The sequence below is a fragment of the Mirounga angustirostris genome, unplaced genomic scaffold (genome assembly GCF_029215605.1).
Source record: "Mirounga angustirostris isolate CCGP_5_RB_7025 unplaced genomic scaffold, mMirAng1.0.hap1 SCAF_9, whole genome shotgun sequence".
NCBI lineage: Eukaryota > Metazoa > Chordata > Mammalia > Carnivora > Phocidae > Mirounga > Mirounga angustirostris.
Window position 1 is genome coordinate 73987774 of NW_026991717.1, and position 16340 is coordinate 74004113.

Genomic DNA, 16340 nt, shown 5'->3' on the forward strand with positions numbered 1-16340 from the left:
CCGAATGGGCGGGGAAAGAACGGAAGAAGGCCGAGGAAGGAAGGCTTTAATGCGGAAACAAACCAAAACAAAGCTCCAACCCCCCAAAACCCCTTGACCGAAGGCCTGTAGGTACTCAAACCGCGGAAATTGGGACGTCCATTCAGCCTGGTGGATCAGTAGTAATAGTAGCAAGAGAACTCGTCTACCCGTACTATATGGATTTCTTTCGACCCGGCCTCTTTTCTTTTCCCTCTTCCGGTTCCTTCCTGTATTCTTTAGAACATTATAAAGTTCCCCTCCTCTTAAAATAACACATCTCCAGCCCTTTTCTTCGAATGCTAAGGCCCTCTCTCTGTCGTCGCCTGCATAGCCAAGCTTCTCAAAGGAGTGGTGTCCATTTTCTATTCCCTAATTCACTCCCGTCTTTTTTTTTTTTTTTTTTTAAATATGGAATGCTTTGCGAATTTGCGTGTCATCCTTGCGTAGGGGACATACTAATCTCTGTATCCTTCCAATTTTAGTATATGTGCTGGGCAAAGCGAGCACCGCTCCTGCCTTTATTATTCATTGACTCTCGCCAAGATCACCAATTTCCCGTGTCACCAAAACAAATGCCCAGTCATTTTTCTTGACTTCTGTTTCACTGGACACTTCCTCCCTTTGGAAATGCTCATCTCTTGGCCTCAGTGAAAGCCACAGCTCTCTTCTGGGTCTTTCTACTGTCTTTTTTCAGTTTCTGTTGCTTCCTTCACCTCCTCTGAGGTCTTAAAGTGTTGGTATTTCTCGAAGCTGGGTCCTAAGACCTTTCTCTCTTCCCTCTGCACTTTGTTCCAAGTATCTATGTTGGTGAATTTGAGTCTGGACACCTGGTTCCTGGACCTGCTTTGAAAGCATAAGCAGAACTATAGTTGTGTTAGTTGCATTATTAACTTAGGTCTACCTTCTGTTTTGTTCCCTACTTATGTTTTAGCACCTCTTATCAATCATGAACTTTGCCTTTTCCACCCCTACTCCCTGTTTACCCACTGACTGTAGAAAACTAACGAGGGCTGGACAGAAACATTTGTCTTGAAATTATCTGATATACCATGTCCTGACTGACCCCTCATTCTCTGGAAAAAATGCATACCTCCAGATTGCCCCCTTTCAGGTTTTCAAGAAACCTCTCACCTTCCTCTCACATACTCACCTCCTTCTCCAAACATATGTAAGCTGTCCCTAGGTTCAACAGGACAAGGCAGTTTTGGAAATGGCTGCTCTTCTGGTAATAGAACTTTCTTTGCTTCAAAACTGGTGTCTCAGACATTGGCTTCAGGTGCACCGACAAGTTTGAATTTCGGTAACAGATTTAGTTACCAGTTTCTCAGAGACTTCCTAGTATCCTATGCAACCTGAATCTTTCCTCTGACCTCCTAACCCCTATTAAAACTTCCTACTAGACATCTCTTTTTGGATGTCTGAAACCTTGTTGATTTTACTTACTAAATATCTCCCAGATCCATCTATTTCTGTTTATCTCTGCTACCACCACTCTTCTTTAAGTTATTATCCTCTTTTGTGTAAATTTCTGCAGTAGTCTCCTAGTAGGTCTCCCTGCTTCTGTGTGTTTCTCTTCTCCAAACTGTTCCACATGTTGCAAACTGAATGATTTAAAAACTTGTGGGAAGAACACTATGGTGGCATATATCTCCTAAAAAAAACCCCTCCCACTGCAAATTTCCTGGATATGCTGGGTAAAGTTTAACACATCTCCATTTAACTGCACTGTGAAGGTAACTAGAAAATAAAGGAAATCCTCAGAGACCAAAAACAAAGGTTTTTGAGGTTACCTTGTGGTTGGTTTAAGTCTCAGTAACCCAGAGGCTTGGGTGACAGCAGATGATGCCTGGGACCCCTGCATAAAGCTCTTGGTGGGCTATGTCCTGAGGAAGAGGGGGGGGCAGGCTCAGTTCCAGGACCCTGGGATCATGACCTGAGCCGAAGGCAGACCCTTAACCACCAGAGCCAGCCAGCTGCCCTGATTCGAACTCTTCTATTTGGAATCTCAGAAGAGAGGGGACAGAGGAGGGGACATGGAAAATATTTATAGAGATAATAGCTGATTACTTTTCCAAATTAATGAAAGATATGAATACTCAGATTCAATAAGGAAAATGAATCTCAAGTAGAATAAATAAAAAGAAATCCATACATAGTCACACCATATTTAAAGTATAAAAACAAAGACAAAGAAGAGGTATTAAAATAGGGCAGAAGTAAAAGACAGATTATCTATAAAGAAATAACAGTTAAATGGACAACAGATACCTTCACTACAACAATATAAGCCAGTGGAGTAATACAATAAAACCTTCAAATGTGAAGAGAAAATAATTTTGCCATCCTAGAACTGTTTACAAACTGGCATTCAAGAATGAAGGTAAACCAAGGATAGTTTTAGACAAGACAAAAAAGAGAGCATTTACTATCATCAGACTTAAAATTTTGTCAGGAAAAAAGAGACTGATTTCAAAAGGAAGGTGTGAGATGCAAGAGAATAATGATCCAAAAGTTGGTAAACAAATGGGTAAATACAAACAAATATTGGCCATATAAAGCACCACAATAATATTTGATTTGTGGGTAAAAATTGAAGCAGAACTAAAGTCTGAGTCAGCAATAATGGAGCTGGAGCTGAGTTGCTGGGGAAGGATAACAATGCTGAATAATAAACTTTGTGACATAAACATTTGAAAAATGTACTCTTACATATTAGAAATAAAATGTGCACTTCCAAGTCAGTAGAAACAATAATCGAATCAATTCAAAAAAGTTATCAAGAAATAATAAAAAAAAGAAAGTTTAGACAAAATTGGAAAGCTCAAAATAAGATAATAGGAATAATCAGTATCCATAGTATATTTAAACAGACTAAGAAATTGAATTAACTAGATGCCCTGGAATTACAAATTTCACCATGGGTGAATCTTACAGCTATAATGTTAAAATGAAAAAGAACTTGCAGGAAAGTAATTGCAATATGGTACTATTTATTTTAAGATTAAATATAGGCAAAATAATGCACTTTTTATTGAGGAGACAGATTTGCAGTTAAAGTAAAAAGGAATGCATGGGAGTGAAAATGAAAAAAAAAAACCCTCAGGATAGCATTTATCTGTGGGGGTGAGCAGAAAAGCAGTCCAGGAGGAGTACTGGGGAGACTGACTTCTTATTTCTTAGGTGAGGTAGTGGGTACGTGGGCATTCATTTTGTTTTTCTTTGTCTGAAATAAATAAGGATATGTAGTTGTTTGAAAGTTTATAGTCCATCTCAGATGTGCAGAAACAGAACTTTTTTTTTAATTTTAATTTTTAAAAAAGATTTTATTTATTTATTTGAAGTGGGGGAGAAAGAGAGAGCGCGAGTGAGCATGAGCATAGCAAGGGGAGGAGCAGAGGGAGAGGGAGAAGCAGACTCCCTGCTGAGCGCAGAGCCTGTCACTGACTTGGGGCTGACGCAGGGCTCGATCCCAGGACCCTGAGATCATGACCTGAGCTGGAGTCAGACACTTAACCAACTGTGCCACCCAGGAGCCCCAGAACTTTATTACTTATAGTTGAACACAACTTGCTCATGAACGCTTCTCTTTGGCGGTGGAATAAACTTAAACTCAACCAACCAAAGTAACTTTGTCATTTCTAGTTTAAAAGTTCTCAGTTCACTCAGTTTTCTGTGAGTAAATTCTCAGTCTTTCAGAGTACCTCATCTGTCTTCTCCCTTCTCTCTCCCCGCTGGACACCTGGGGGTAGGAGATCTTTGGTCCCGGCACTGCCATCCTGTGCGGAAGAATCTCTTCTCGTTCGGCCTTTGCATGTTGCCAGCTATTGGCTGAGACATGGCTGGTTAGGCCAGGCCTCTGGGCATGGTGTTTGGATACAAACTCCCAAACTTCTGAGTGTTATATCTTCTACCTATGATACCCATGGTCTGGAGTATCTCCTAGGAGAGTGAGGAACTCTCAGCTTGTCTTCTGGCCAACAGCATGGAATGTACGGGGCTTGGTAAGTCTCCCCTTAGGCTCATCTCTTCGTTATTTGCCATAATCATTACTGCCCAAGCATCTCGCTGCAGTCTAGCACTGTTAGTTATATACTGCTGTTAACAAATTATCTCAAAACTTAGTGGTTTGAGGGGTGCCTGGCTGGCTCAGTTGGTAGAGTGTGTGACTCTTGATCTCTTGGGCTTGTAAGTTTGAGTCCATGTTGGGTGGAGAGATGACTTAAAAAAATAAAATCTTAAAAAAATAATTAGTGGTTTGAAACAACAATAATAATATTTATTATCTCATACAGTTTCTGTGGGTTAAGAATCTGTGAGCAGCTTAGCTAGGTGGTTCTGGCTCAGGGTCTCTCAAGAGGTTATGGCCAAGATAAGGGTCAGGGCTGCAATCATCTGAAGACATGGAGGATCCTTTCCCAAGGTGGCTCATTCACTTGGCCCTTGGCAGGAGGCTTTCATTTCTTGCTGGCTGTTGATAGAAAACCTCAATTTCTTGCCATGCAGATGTCTCCATAGGGCTGTTAGAGTGTCCTTATGACATGGCAGCTGGCTTCCCTGGAGCTAGTGATCTAAGAGAGTAAGATTGAAGCCTCAATGCCCTTAATGACCCACCTAGACTTGGAGGTTCCATACAGTTGCTTTGACCATGATCTATTTGTTAGAAGTGAGTCACCAAGTCCAAGTGGAGGGGAATTTGACTCCAGCTTTTGAAGGGAGGGGTGTCGAAGAATTTGTGGACCTATTTTAAGAGCACCACAAGCTCTGTGCTGTAATTAGGACTTCTCTGAGAGGCTCGTAGTCTCTCAGTTATGCTTGGGGATTGGGGCACAATCCTGCTGATTTCAGATGTGTCCTCTACCTCTCTGGGTCCGGTATCTCTCTCTGCCCCTCTAGCTGAGTTCCTTCTCAGAGAAGCCATGCAAGATTTATAATCTAGTTTTGACTTTGCCAAATCTCTCTGAGCTCCTTCCCCACGCCCAGGAAAACCTGTGTGATGGGCAACTGCTCTGATGTCATATCCTGTTTCCTTTTTATTCTTTGATTTATAGAACAAATTCTTTGCTCAGTCTTCCAAGATCTGATTTGTTGGAACACCTAAATAATTTCTTCTCTCAACAAAACTTTGCTCTTGCAAGTGAATCTCCTACTTTCCGAACTATTCCAGGCTCTTTTCTATTGTAATTTGGCTTTATTTTCAGGAAGATTTATCCCTTTTATGGCAAGGATGGCTTCTTGGCTCCTAATCCCAGCAAAAATCTCAGAATTGGGGGCACCTGGGTGGCTCAGTCAGTTAAGTATCTGCCTTCGGTTCAGGTCATAATCCCAGGGTCCTGGGATTGAGCGCTGTGTCAGGCTCCCTGCTCAGTGGGAGCAGGGAGCCTTCTTCTCCCTCTCCTCCCTGCTTGTGTTCTCTGTCGCTATCTGTGTCTCTCTCAAATAAATAAAGTCTTTAGAAAAAAAAAATCTCAGAATTGACTCTCATTGGACTGATTTGGTTTGTGTGTCCATCTCTGAACCAACCACTGTGGTCAAGTATGGAGTGTTCTGACTGGCTAGGCCTGGGACATGTGTCTACTGCTGGACCAGGGTTGGGGGGGCCCTGCTCGCCGTCCTCCAGTGTGGAACCTCAGCCAGGTCGCTGAGGTATCAAGGGACTCCTCCCCTCTTCAACCACACCCTAGTTATTGACAACCCCTTCTTTCTCTCCTGGCTTTGTCTTTTCTTACAGTGAGCTGGGGACTGGGCAGAGGAGGTTCTGCTAAATCAGATGCCTTTAGACCATGGATTCAGGAGGGTGGAGTTTCATCAATATCGTCATGGAGGTGAGGCAGGAGTTCCTTCCAGACCTTTGTGCCCTGTGTGGGAGGGGATATACATAAGGACAGTGCTAGCTCCCAGCAACCACCTCTTCTCTCCCGGAGGCTGATGGGGAGCAGGTCCTGTGAGTGTCCTCAAACTCCCCTCAAACTCCATAGAGTCTTTCTTTTTCTGAGTCCTGGTGATGAGTGGGTTGACTTCTCCTTCCTTCTTAGCCTCTCCTTTTACAACTGAACTAGTTAAGTTAAACTGTTTGCAGCTTTCACAGTCCATCTGACACTTGAGCAGCTAAAACATTCAAATCTGAGCCAGACAATAAGACATGAGATATTTCTGTCTGCATCTGGGTGTTGGCGCAAATGCAGCTGGTTTGCCCTTCAGGGAGACAAGGGTCTCTTCTGAGTCTTTAGCAATCACAAGGATCTCATTCATTGAAATGGGGCCGTTTCCCCCACAGCTGCTTCCTGAAATAGCAAAAGGAGCTGAGCATGGTCCCTCTGGGTGGTGAAGCCATCACCACAGGGCACGATGGGAAACCAAGACTTAGGGTGGTGTCCTGGCTGCTCCCCTCAGCTTGGGCACAGGACGGGGGGTTTGCTGGTGACAGGCACCTCTGCCCTTCCCCTCTGCCACCTCTAACTGTGTGAATGTCCCCTGCTTCATTTTGTTTGGGCAGATTTTTGCAACTTCTCTCAGGCTCTGGGATGTTACTTGCTAAATGCAATTCACATCATCATCTCACATAGTTTCTTATTAAAATATGGCAGAACCAACCAACCAACCATCCAACCAAGATGTTGATACTGGAGATGCAGCAGATTAAGGATCCTAGAGCCCCCTTCCTCCCTTTAAAGATAATCTCCTCTGACCTCAGATTTTGTGGTGACAAAAAGCAGTGTTCCCGGAGGCTCACCCTCTGTGGAAATGCCGCTTTTCTCTGGGGGCTCCATCTTCTCCTCTCTTCTCTGCCCCCCATGCAGAACTCTAGATGCCACCATCTTTAGTCAGACCTCTATCCAGACATATGTTCCCAGTGGAGCCTTACTCAGGAGCTGATACTGTCTCACCTCCAGCATCAGCCCCATCTCCTGCTCTTGGTCTGGACCTACTGGGAAGACCAAGGGCCCCTGAGATCTGAGTGTAATTTCCAGAGCAGCGAGTGAGAAGTGAAATGAACTAAGGATTGCCCTCCTATGGGCTCTGCCAGTGCTGGTGTGTGTGTGTATGTGTGTGTGTGTGTGTGTGTGAGAGAGAGAGAGACAGAGACAGAGACAGAGAGACAGAGAGAAACACACCCACAGAAATCAGCCTTTTGTCAGGCTGAAGGGAAATGTTCAGCATGAACAACAGCTCTTCTTGCACCACCAGAGGCCTCACTAGCCCAGAAATTCCATTTCCTACTCTCTCAAAGGGAGAGCCACCATCTGTAGACAGTTGTCAGCCTTCTTGTTCTGGGCTGTAAAAGGGCCATTGGGGGCTTTTCCTGGGTTTGTTTCCCCCGTGGCCAACAGTGAAGCAAACAGATACAGGTGGGAAAAGCCACGTCAAGTCAGGGGACAGAACGTCCCCCTATTTCATTGCTGGATCACAGATTACTAAACAGGACATTTGCAACTCTTAGTGGAGTATGAAGAACTTAACGAAGGCTTGTCTGATCAGCAGGGACTTCATGGGAAGGTGATCTATGGGGCAGAGTTCCAGAGAAAAAGCAGGAGGTGGGTAGGCAGCTGAGGGTGAAGTGGCCCAGTATGTGAGGAATTTATTAAAAAAATAAATAAATAAAAATAAAGATTTTATTTATTTGACAGAGAGAGATGGAACACAAGCAGGGGGAGTGGGAGAGGGAAAAGCAGGCTTCCTGCGGAGCAGGGAGCCCGACGTGGGGCTCGATCCCAGGACCCTGGGATCATGACCTGAGCCGAAGGCAGACGCTTAACGACTGAGCCACCCAGGTGCCCCTAAATAAAATCTTAAAAAAAAAAAAGGACGAAACATGAATCTAAAACCCCAGAGCTCTCTCCACTGTGGGTCACCTGACCAGTCCGAAGAGTAGAGAGAGGTTAGAGCACCTGTTACTTTAATGGGAACTGTGCCACTTGAGGAAGGGGTGGACCATGCTTCGTTAGAATGGAATTAGAACTGATGTTTTTACCTCGGGTTTGGAACTAAGCTGCAGTATAGACCAGGCCAGATGTGAGCTGCACTTCTTTTACTAATAGTGTTTATGCCCAATTAAATCCAGCATCCTTGGGAGAGAAGGGAGATCACAGATAAAGTAGGAAAATTAATTAATGAACAATTGAAAGGTAAAATATTAAAAGGCAACAACCCTGTAATTTAAGAAAGGAAATGTCTGGATTGATGCTTTCAGGCATTAAAAAAAAATCCTCATTGGTGATTAACCAGCATAGTCAAAGAGGCTGCTACAGGTAAAAATATGTCTTTAAAAAATATGGTCAGGGGCGCCTGGGTGGTGCAGTTGGTTGGGCACCTGACTCTTGGTTTGGCTCGGGTTGTGAGTGGTCTCAGGGTCATGGGATCAAGCCCCGTGTGGGCTCCATGCTCAGCGTGGAGTCTGCTTGAGATTCTCTCCCTCTCCGTCTGCCTCTCCCGCTCGTGCTCTCTCTCAAATAAATAAATAAATCTTTAAGAAAAATATGGTCAAATTGGCTGAGTGAGGAAAAAGAGAGGACACTGGATGGCAGGAGTTAGATATCAACTAGAAATAAGGTTACCAAAACCCTGAGAGGGACTGAGAACAACTTAACAACAACAAAAAAATCCAAACTTTTAATTGCCGTGCGTAACACGAATATCACTCAGTGAGTTATCACCGAGTGAGCACATTCCTGTAACTGCTCCCCCAGTCAGGAACAGAACATTACCAGCTCTCCAGAAGGCCCTCATTCCCCAACCACGTGCCTTGTCCTAATTCCTGCCTTGTCCATCCTCAGCAAATGTAACCGATACCTTGACTTTGAACACATACATTGGTTTTGTTAGTTTCTGAAATGGACTAACACAATAGGTCTTCTTTTGAGTCTTGCTTTTTGTCTCCTTCTCAGTAACATGCTTGTGAAGTTCATCCGTGTTATTGGATGTAACAGCAGTTACGTTTTATTGCGGGGTGTGTCCCATGTACTCGTATCATACAGCAGTTGTATTTATTCATTCTAATGTGGATGGGCTTTTGGATTGTTCCCAAGTATCCTGTCATTATGAGCATTCTTGTTCATGCTTTATGATGCAGGTCTTTCTTTTGGCTATAATCCTAGAAGTGGAATTGATAGGTCAGAGGATGTGCATGTTTTGTTTCTCATCGGATGCCGTCGAAGTGGCTGAGTCTGTTTACACGCCCTCCAGCCCCGTAGGAGTGTTTCTGTTGCCCTCCTTGGCGGTACTGATATTATCAGTCCTTATTTGTAGCCATTCTGGTGAGTGTGCAGTGGTATTGCGTTGGGGTTTTAATTTGTATTTTCCTGACAGCAAATGAGGTTGGATGCCTTTCATAATGTTTATTGGCCGTTTGGATATCTTGTTTTGTGAATTTCTTATTCAAGTCTTTTGTGTTTCTATTGGATGGTCTGAATTTTTTCTTATTGCTTGACAGGCATTATTTGTAAGTTCTGCATATGGGATACAAGGATTTTCCTCTACTCGATGGCTTGCTTTTTCATTCTCTTAAAGGTGTCTTTTGATAAACAGAGGTTCTTCTTGTCATCCAATATATCAAATCACTTTTCCTTTGAGACAGTAGTTTGTTGTTTTTTTTTTTAGATTTTATTTATTTATTTGAAGAGAGAGACACAGCAAGAGAGGGAACACAAGCAGGAGGAGTGGGAGAGGGAGAAGCCGGCTTCCCGCTGAGCAGGGAGCCCGATGTGGGGCTCGATCCCAGGACCCTGGGATCATGACCTGAGCCGAAGGCAGACGCTTAATGACTGAGCCACCCAGGCGCCCTGAGACAGTAGTTCTTAACTGGAGGTAATTTTCATATAAAATACAGGACATCTAGTTAAATCTGAATATCAGATAAACAATGAAACAAATTTAATATATGTATGTCTCAGATAATATTTGGGACACGTACTATCTTGCTGTTGTTGATCTGAGATTCAAGTTTAACTGGGTGTTCTGTTTTTTCCCCCTAAATCTGGCAACTGTACCCCAGGGGACATCTGACCGTGCCTTGGAGACATTTTTGGTTGTCATAACTGGGATAGTTTTGGCAGTGGTGGCGACATCTAGTGGGAGGCCTGGGCAGCCCCCATAACAAAAATGTATCCAGTTCATAATGTCGGTAGTGCAAGGTGGAGAAACTTGCTTTTAAGTTAGAGGTTTTTGTGTGCCTTGAAGAAGTCGTTCCAAGCCCCAAGGTAAAAAGGTACTCTCTTGTCACATTGTCTAGAAGTTGTATTGTTTTACCTGTCACGTGTGGACCACCTGGAACTGATTTTTCTGGGTTTGTGAGATGAGGTCAAATTTCATTTTCCCCACGGATATTCACTTGGCCCAGCAGTACGTACTGAAAGGACTGTCCTTTCCCACTGTCCTGCTATTGTTACCTTGTCATAGGGGTTACCATGGACTCATGGGGGAATGTGACCTTGTCATAGTCCATAGGGGAATGTGTCTCTTTCCAGAGTCTATTCTGTTTCGTTGCTTTAATTGATCGTCTTTGCCTCAACATCACATTGCACTAACTGCAAGAGATTTAATAAATCTTGATTGCTGGGAATATTTTGGTCTGGGTTTTCCCAGAACAGACCCTGATACAAAGATTTGAGTGCAAGGAGTTTATTTGTGATGTGACTCCTGGAAGCATCAACAGGGGAGTAGAGAGAAGTAGAGTAGGGAAGGGAGGAGGGAAAGAAAATACAGGGTGTGTTACTGAGCAGATCAGGGCTGCGGACGCCCGGAGCTTCATGTCGCCTGGGACTTTTGGGGGATGGTGTAAGACGTGCCTCAGAGTTGTGTCACCAGCAGAGTGATGACGCTGGGTTAATTACCCACCAGTTTCCATCCCTGATGGGGTGAGGCCACTTGAGGGGCCGCTTCTCGTCTGCTGTGTGCCCTGGCTGAGCACGCTGCTACACCAGAGAAAGCGTTTAGGGAAAGAGTTGTGGATGACCAGAGTAAGAAGCCTTCTGTGGAAGCGCCCTTCAGCGAGCAGTGATGGAGTAGGGACAGTGTCAGGTCGGGTCCCCTCCTGCCCCACATTGAGTTCATTTCACCTTGGCATTGATTCTTCAAGGGAGTGGTCATTTCAATTTATATAAAAAGTATATATATATATATATTTTTTTTTGGTAACTATAAGAGATATTATTATTTTAAAAAAGATTTTATTTATTTATTTTAGAGAGAGAGAGAGAGAAAGAGAGTGAGCAGGAGGGGCAGAGGGAGAGGGAGACAGAGAATCCCAAGCAGACTCTGCGCTGAGCATGGAGCTACATGCGGGTCTTGACACCATGGCTCCGAGATCACAACCTGAGCAGAAACCAAGAGTCCCACGCTTAACCGACTGCACCACCCAGGTGCCGCATATAAGGAGACATTATTTTAAGGAACTGGCTCCCACCACCGTGGGAGCTGGCAAGTTTGAAATCTGTAGGTCATGCCAGCAGGCTGAAAATTCAGGTAAGAGTTGATGTTGCAGTCTTGAATCTGAATTCCTGAGGGCAGCCGTCTAGAAACACACAGGTTTTCTCTGTTGCCATCTTGAGAATTCCTTCGTTGGGAACCTGTCTTTGCTCGTAAAGCCTTCACCTGATGGGATGAAGCCCCCCTGCATTATGGAGGTTTACTTAAAGTCTACTGATTTAAAAGATTTTTTAAAAAAGATTTTATTTATTTATTTGAGAGAGAGAGAATGAGACAGAGAGAGAGCATGAGAAGGGGGAGGGTCAGAGGGAGAAACAGACTCCCCGCTGAGCAGGGAGCCCCATGCGGGACTTGATCCGAGGACTCCAGGATCATGACCTGAGCTGAAAGCAGACGCTTAACGACTGAGCCACCCAGGTGCCCCTAAAAGATTTTTTAAAAAAGGTTTTATTTATTTTAGAGAGAGAGAGAGAGAGAGAGAGCACAAGCAGGGGAGAGGAGCAGAGGGATAAATAGACTCTTTGCTGAGCAGGCAGCCCAAGGCCGGGCTGATCCCAGGACCCTGAGAGCATGACCTGAGGGGAAACCAGGAGTCAGACGCCTAACCCACTAAGCCACCCAGGCGCCTCACAGAGTCCACTGACTCAAATGTTAAGCACTTTGTAAGGACAGGCTACAGTCCCTTCAGTGGCAGCTGGTCCTAGGGTCATCATGAGTAGTTGTTTCCCTCCTCTGTCACCTATCCCCCATCCCCCGCCCTGCTCCACTCCATGGCCAGCTCTTCTGTTGGTTTAAATTGTTTACCCACTAGGGTAAACCAGACCTTTATCTCTGAGGTTCCTGGGCTTTTTTTTTTAGGGTAGAGTTGCTACAGCTACATGTTTCAGTTGTCACTGGGCATAGAAGCCCCAAGGAGTGCCTCATACTCCCCCTGCCCTTATTATGTGGCAACAACTCTATCTTTGTATAATAATAAAGGTGACTTATCCATGTCACTGGGGTAAGTTCACTGTTGCCTAGGGATTCACTCACGATCAAGACAGGCTTGACATGACAGTTGGCAGCCATAACTTTAGATTTAGCGGAACCCTTACTATATCCTCCGTTCTGGTGGAAGCAAGTCCCCTAGTCTCTCTTCTTTGCATCTCTGATTGGAAGTTCCACAGATGGTAGATCTTCTCCTATTGAGGTGGACTGTGAGGAGGGCCCTATGTGGCACCAACTGCCTTCCCTAGATCGAGTATTAAACCAGTGGTTCTCACTGAGGATGATTCCTGCTCCCCTGCCCCCTTGGGAACCACTTGGCAATGCCCTGTGAAACTTCTGGTTGGCAGAACTTAGCGGGGAGGGGTGCTACTCTTGGCACCTAGTGGGGAAAGGTCAGGGATGCTCTAAACATCTGACATCTTTGCTTGTGATTCACACTGTTCTTAGTGATTCTGAATATTCCTAGAGATAAATCCGAATTGGTATAGAGTAGATGATTATATCAAGGATCTGGTGTAGCATTTGTTTAAGTTGGAAATACCGATCCTGCCTCTCCAGGGATTCCCTCTCTCTTCTTCTTCTTCTTCTTTTTTAAGATTTTATTTATTTATTTGACAGAGAGAGACACAGCGAGAGAGGGAACACAAGCAGGGGGAGTGGGAGAGGGAGAAGCAGGCTTCCGGCGGAGCAGGGAGCCCGACGCGGGGCTCAATCCCAGGACCCTGGGATCATGACTCGAGCCGAAGGCAGACACCCAACTGACTGAGCCACCCAGGCGCCCCTCCCTCTCTCTTCTTTCTTTCCCTAATTTTTCTTCATTATTTCCTCTCTGTGTCTTACACTCACCCCCCTCCCACATCCCGACTCCTTCCAAAGCTTGTAGGCTGCTTAGGCTGGGGCTGATTGCTCTGTGCCAGGAGAAGGGAGAATCAGAGAGAGGACACATGCTCAAGTCTGGAAGCTGGGTCTTTATTGAGGTTTACTGAGGACTCTGTGAGCTGGAGGAAACTTCTTCGGTGTGAGGGATGTGGTGGGGCCTCAGCAGAGACCAGAGGCAGCTCCGGAGTAAGTGGCACAGACAGCCTGCTCAGGTCTGGCTCCAGATTTCCCCTCGGGCTGGCCTAGGCTCCATCCAGGCTTAATTCTGCTTCAGGACCTCATTGATCCAGGGCCGGTAGTGGGAGATTCGGGTGAAGACAGCAGGGGGCTTTGCATTATCCTGTCCATAGGAGACAATGCCCTGGGCCACCCCAGCACACAGAAGAGGGCCCCCTGAATCTCCCTGTGGGAGAGAGAGAGAGAGAGAGAGCGAGCACAGAAGGTGAGCAGGGAAGTCATCCACTCCTGCCTGTGGGTCCCAGTTCTGAGTCACAGAGAGACCTCCGGTCAGACCCAGCAGCCCTGACTTCTCATGGGGTTATACATCTCGGTATGATGCCCCTTTCCCTTTCCTTCTTGCTACCCCCTTGTGTGCTGGGCAGCAGCCTGGGAGGGATGGTCAGAGACTGCATGGTGGGGAGGGGAGGATAGATCTGCAGAGGGGCAATTCCAGTTCCTTAGGCCTATGATCTGAAACCCTGCTGCTTGCTGACAGTCTTCCCATCCCATCTCCTTCCAGGAGACATCCTAGAACCCAAACAGAGATTTGTGGAAAAGAACCCATGTCGGAGGGTCACCTTAAATGCAGTTTTTGTCTTCCTGGGATTGCCAACACACAGCTGGGGGTTGTGGTCAAAAGCTAGGTAGTGTCTACAGGCTTGGGGATCCATGAGCCTCAACTTCACCTCTTGCAGAGTGTCAGAGCCTGCTCCATTCACTTGTCTTCTTCCCCAGCCAGCCACCCGGCACATTCTCCAGGGTGGGATGAAGTTGAACTGGGGTGGAAGGGGGAGTGTCCCCACGGCCAGGGTCAGGTTGGCTTTCTCCTTCAACTGTGAAGGGCAAGAAGGGCTGTCAGTGCTAGAAAGGGGTGACGGGGTATCACCGCTTTGGGTGGAAATTTCCTTTGGAGGACATCAGGGGAGGACAGGGCAAACTGTTTCACATTAGAACTACACCCAGTGGGGTGACTTGGTGAGGTTGGAGTCCAGAGGCAGGTTGGGGAAATTTCAGGGCAATGGGGACCTGAAGGAGAAAACTAAGAGAACAGGAAGTGGAGAAGGGGGAAAAAGAAGTTATCACCTTCAGTAGCATTATGTCATGGCGAATAGTAAAGTCATCGTATTTTGGGTGAGGGAATTGTTTTATGACCTCAAGCTTCTGCCACGTGTCTTCTTTCTTTCGTATGTTATGGGCTCCAAGGGTGACCATTATGAACCTGTGGTGAGGGAGAAGGAAAGACAAGGAGAGACAGTGATGGTCTACTGTCTCCTGGGATGTGCCCACTCTGAGGAAAGGGAACTGGAGTCTATCATGGGGGTTACTGGACTCTACCCACCCCCCTTTTCCTGGGCTACTTGTGGCATTTGGGAGCTCAGGGTTCACTCGGGGAACAGGGACATTTCCAGGACCCTCGGGAATTGCTGGGGACTGGGCCGGCCATGGAGGATCCAAGGGACAGGGTTAGCTCTTGCTAATTCAGGGAGCCCTATATGAGGGCCAGCCCTCCGGAGCAAGAGATACCAGAGGAAAGGGGGAGGTGGTGGCGTCCCTGGTAGACCCTGTTCTTTGCCTCCCATGGAAAGGATGGGTCAAGTCCCTGAGAACTAAAGGCCAGTGTTCTTGGAAAGGGCAGAGAGGAAGTGGCCTGGAAAACTGGGTGGGCCCCTGAAAGTCACATATATCATAGGTTGGGGTCGGGGAGAGGGAAGCTACTTTTGAAGGAAGGACACTTGGGTAGGGCCTCCTTTTTCCTTGGTAGATTGCTGAGCTCACAGTGATCGAAGATCAGGGCATCCATCAACTATGGGCCCAATTTCCTTAAATTCAAGTCTTGCTTCTCCCAGGCCCGGGACCCCTCCTCAGGCCACCCAAGCATGTGTCCCTGGCTGCTATGCTGGCTGTTTATCTCCTTTCTGGAGATAAACAGGACCCTGTTGTGTCACCTTCCTGCACAGTGAGCCGCTGTCAGCACGAAGTTCCATCTTATCAGGAAACCACCACAAGACATCAGGTGATTCTGGGGAGTGATGATTTCCAGGTGGGCCATGTAAGGGCGGGAGTGTGGCTTGCACTCTGTGCCCCCGATGATCTCCCCTGGAACAGAGAACCCCCAGGGCCTGAACACGGAGAAACCATAGGCTGGGCTGAAGTTGGGAATCTCATCCTCACTCTGTACTCCCCCCGTCGCCCCCCTCAGGAGGCTCTGGTATCTGGTCTCCCCACCCATAACGTCCCATATAAATTCTCGTTCCTTCTTCCAGGTCTAACAGCCAATCTGGCCGCAGATGCACTCAGGCATTTTTCACCCCGGATTTCCACCGCTCCCATACTGCCCGTGCCTTAATGCTCCTTTGTGACCACGCAGGGCAGGCTCTCCAGGTTCCTGGCTTGACCTTCTCCACAGGTCATGAGCAGCATCACAGAATGGCCACATTACACGGTAAAATGTAGCCCCGAAGCTCAGAGGATGAAGGGAACATAGGACCTTCTACGCAGTACCTCACATTATAGCATGAGAAGATGCCCCTCTTCCTCCCCCCTGTTGTGGGCTTTCCCTGGTCACCGGGGTTCCTTGTCCCCTGGGGAACTACCATAGGCTGCAGAGACTGGGTGGGCGCATCCCAAGTGGAATTCACTCTGGATTCCTGCAGAGAGATCCTGCGACCTTGTTTAAGAGTCAGCTATATTCAGACTAAACTTTGTTTTGGGGGCTGATCCTGCCGCTTCCAGAGGGAAGGACCGCAAGACTCAGCAGCTTGAGCTCCGCACCACAGGAGGAGGAGTAGCAGGGTGAGAGGGAGACTGTGCAT

At 46.4% G+C, this 16340-nt stretch overlaps 1 protein-coding gene and 1 non-coding gene across 2 annotated transcripts; both read right to left on the reverse strand.

The window, feature by feature from the left end:
* Positions 1-423: 423 nt before the first annotated feature.
* LOC123862575 (U6 spliceosomal RNA) lies at positions 424-528 on the reverse strand. Its single transcript, XR_006795277.1, has one exon. It is a non-coding gene; the product is annotated as a U6 spliceosomal RNA (small nuclear RNA).
* Positions 529-13567: 13039 nt separating this feature from the next.
* LOC123862398 (chymase) lies at positions 13568-16340 on the reverse strand. Its single transcript, XM_045901956.1, has 5 exons — positions 16271-16340; positions 15474-15624; positions 14611-14746; positions 14106-14360; positions 13568-13711 (listed from the first exon to the last, which is right to left on the reverse strand). The coding sequence occupies exons 1-5, from the start codon at positions 16338-16340 to the stop codon at positions 13568-13570; spliced, it is 756 nt and encodes a 251-aa protein (XP_045757912.1).

Coding starts and splice junctions, on each gene's coding strand:
- LOC123862398 (XM_045901956.1), bottom strand. CDS start 16,340: ATGCACAGTCTCCCTCTCACCCTGCTACTCCTCCTCCTGTGGTGCGGA. Junction 15,625..16,270: donor TCAAGCTGCTGAGTCTTGCG/GTCCTTCCCTCT, acceptor TCTCTGTTCCAG/GGGAGATCATCGGGGGCACA. Junction 14,361..14,610: donor ATGACATAATGCTACTGAAG/GTGATAACTTCT, acceptor TGCCCTTCACAG/TTGAAGGAGAAAGCCAACCT.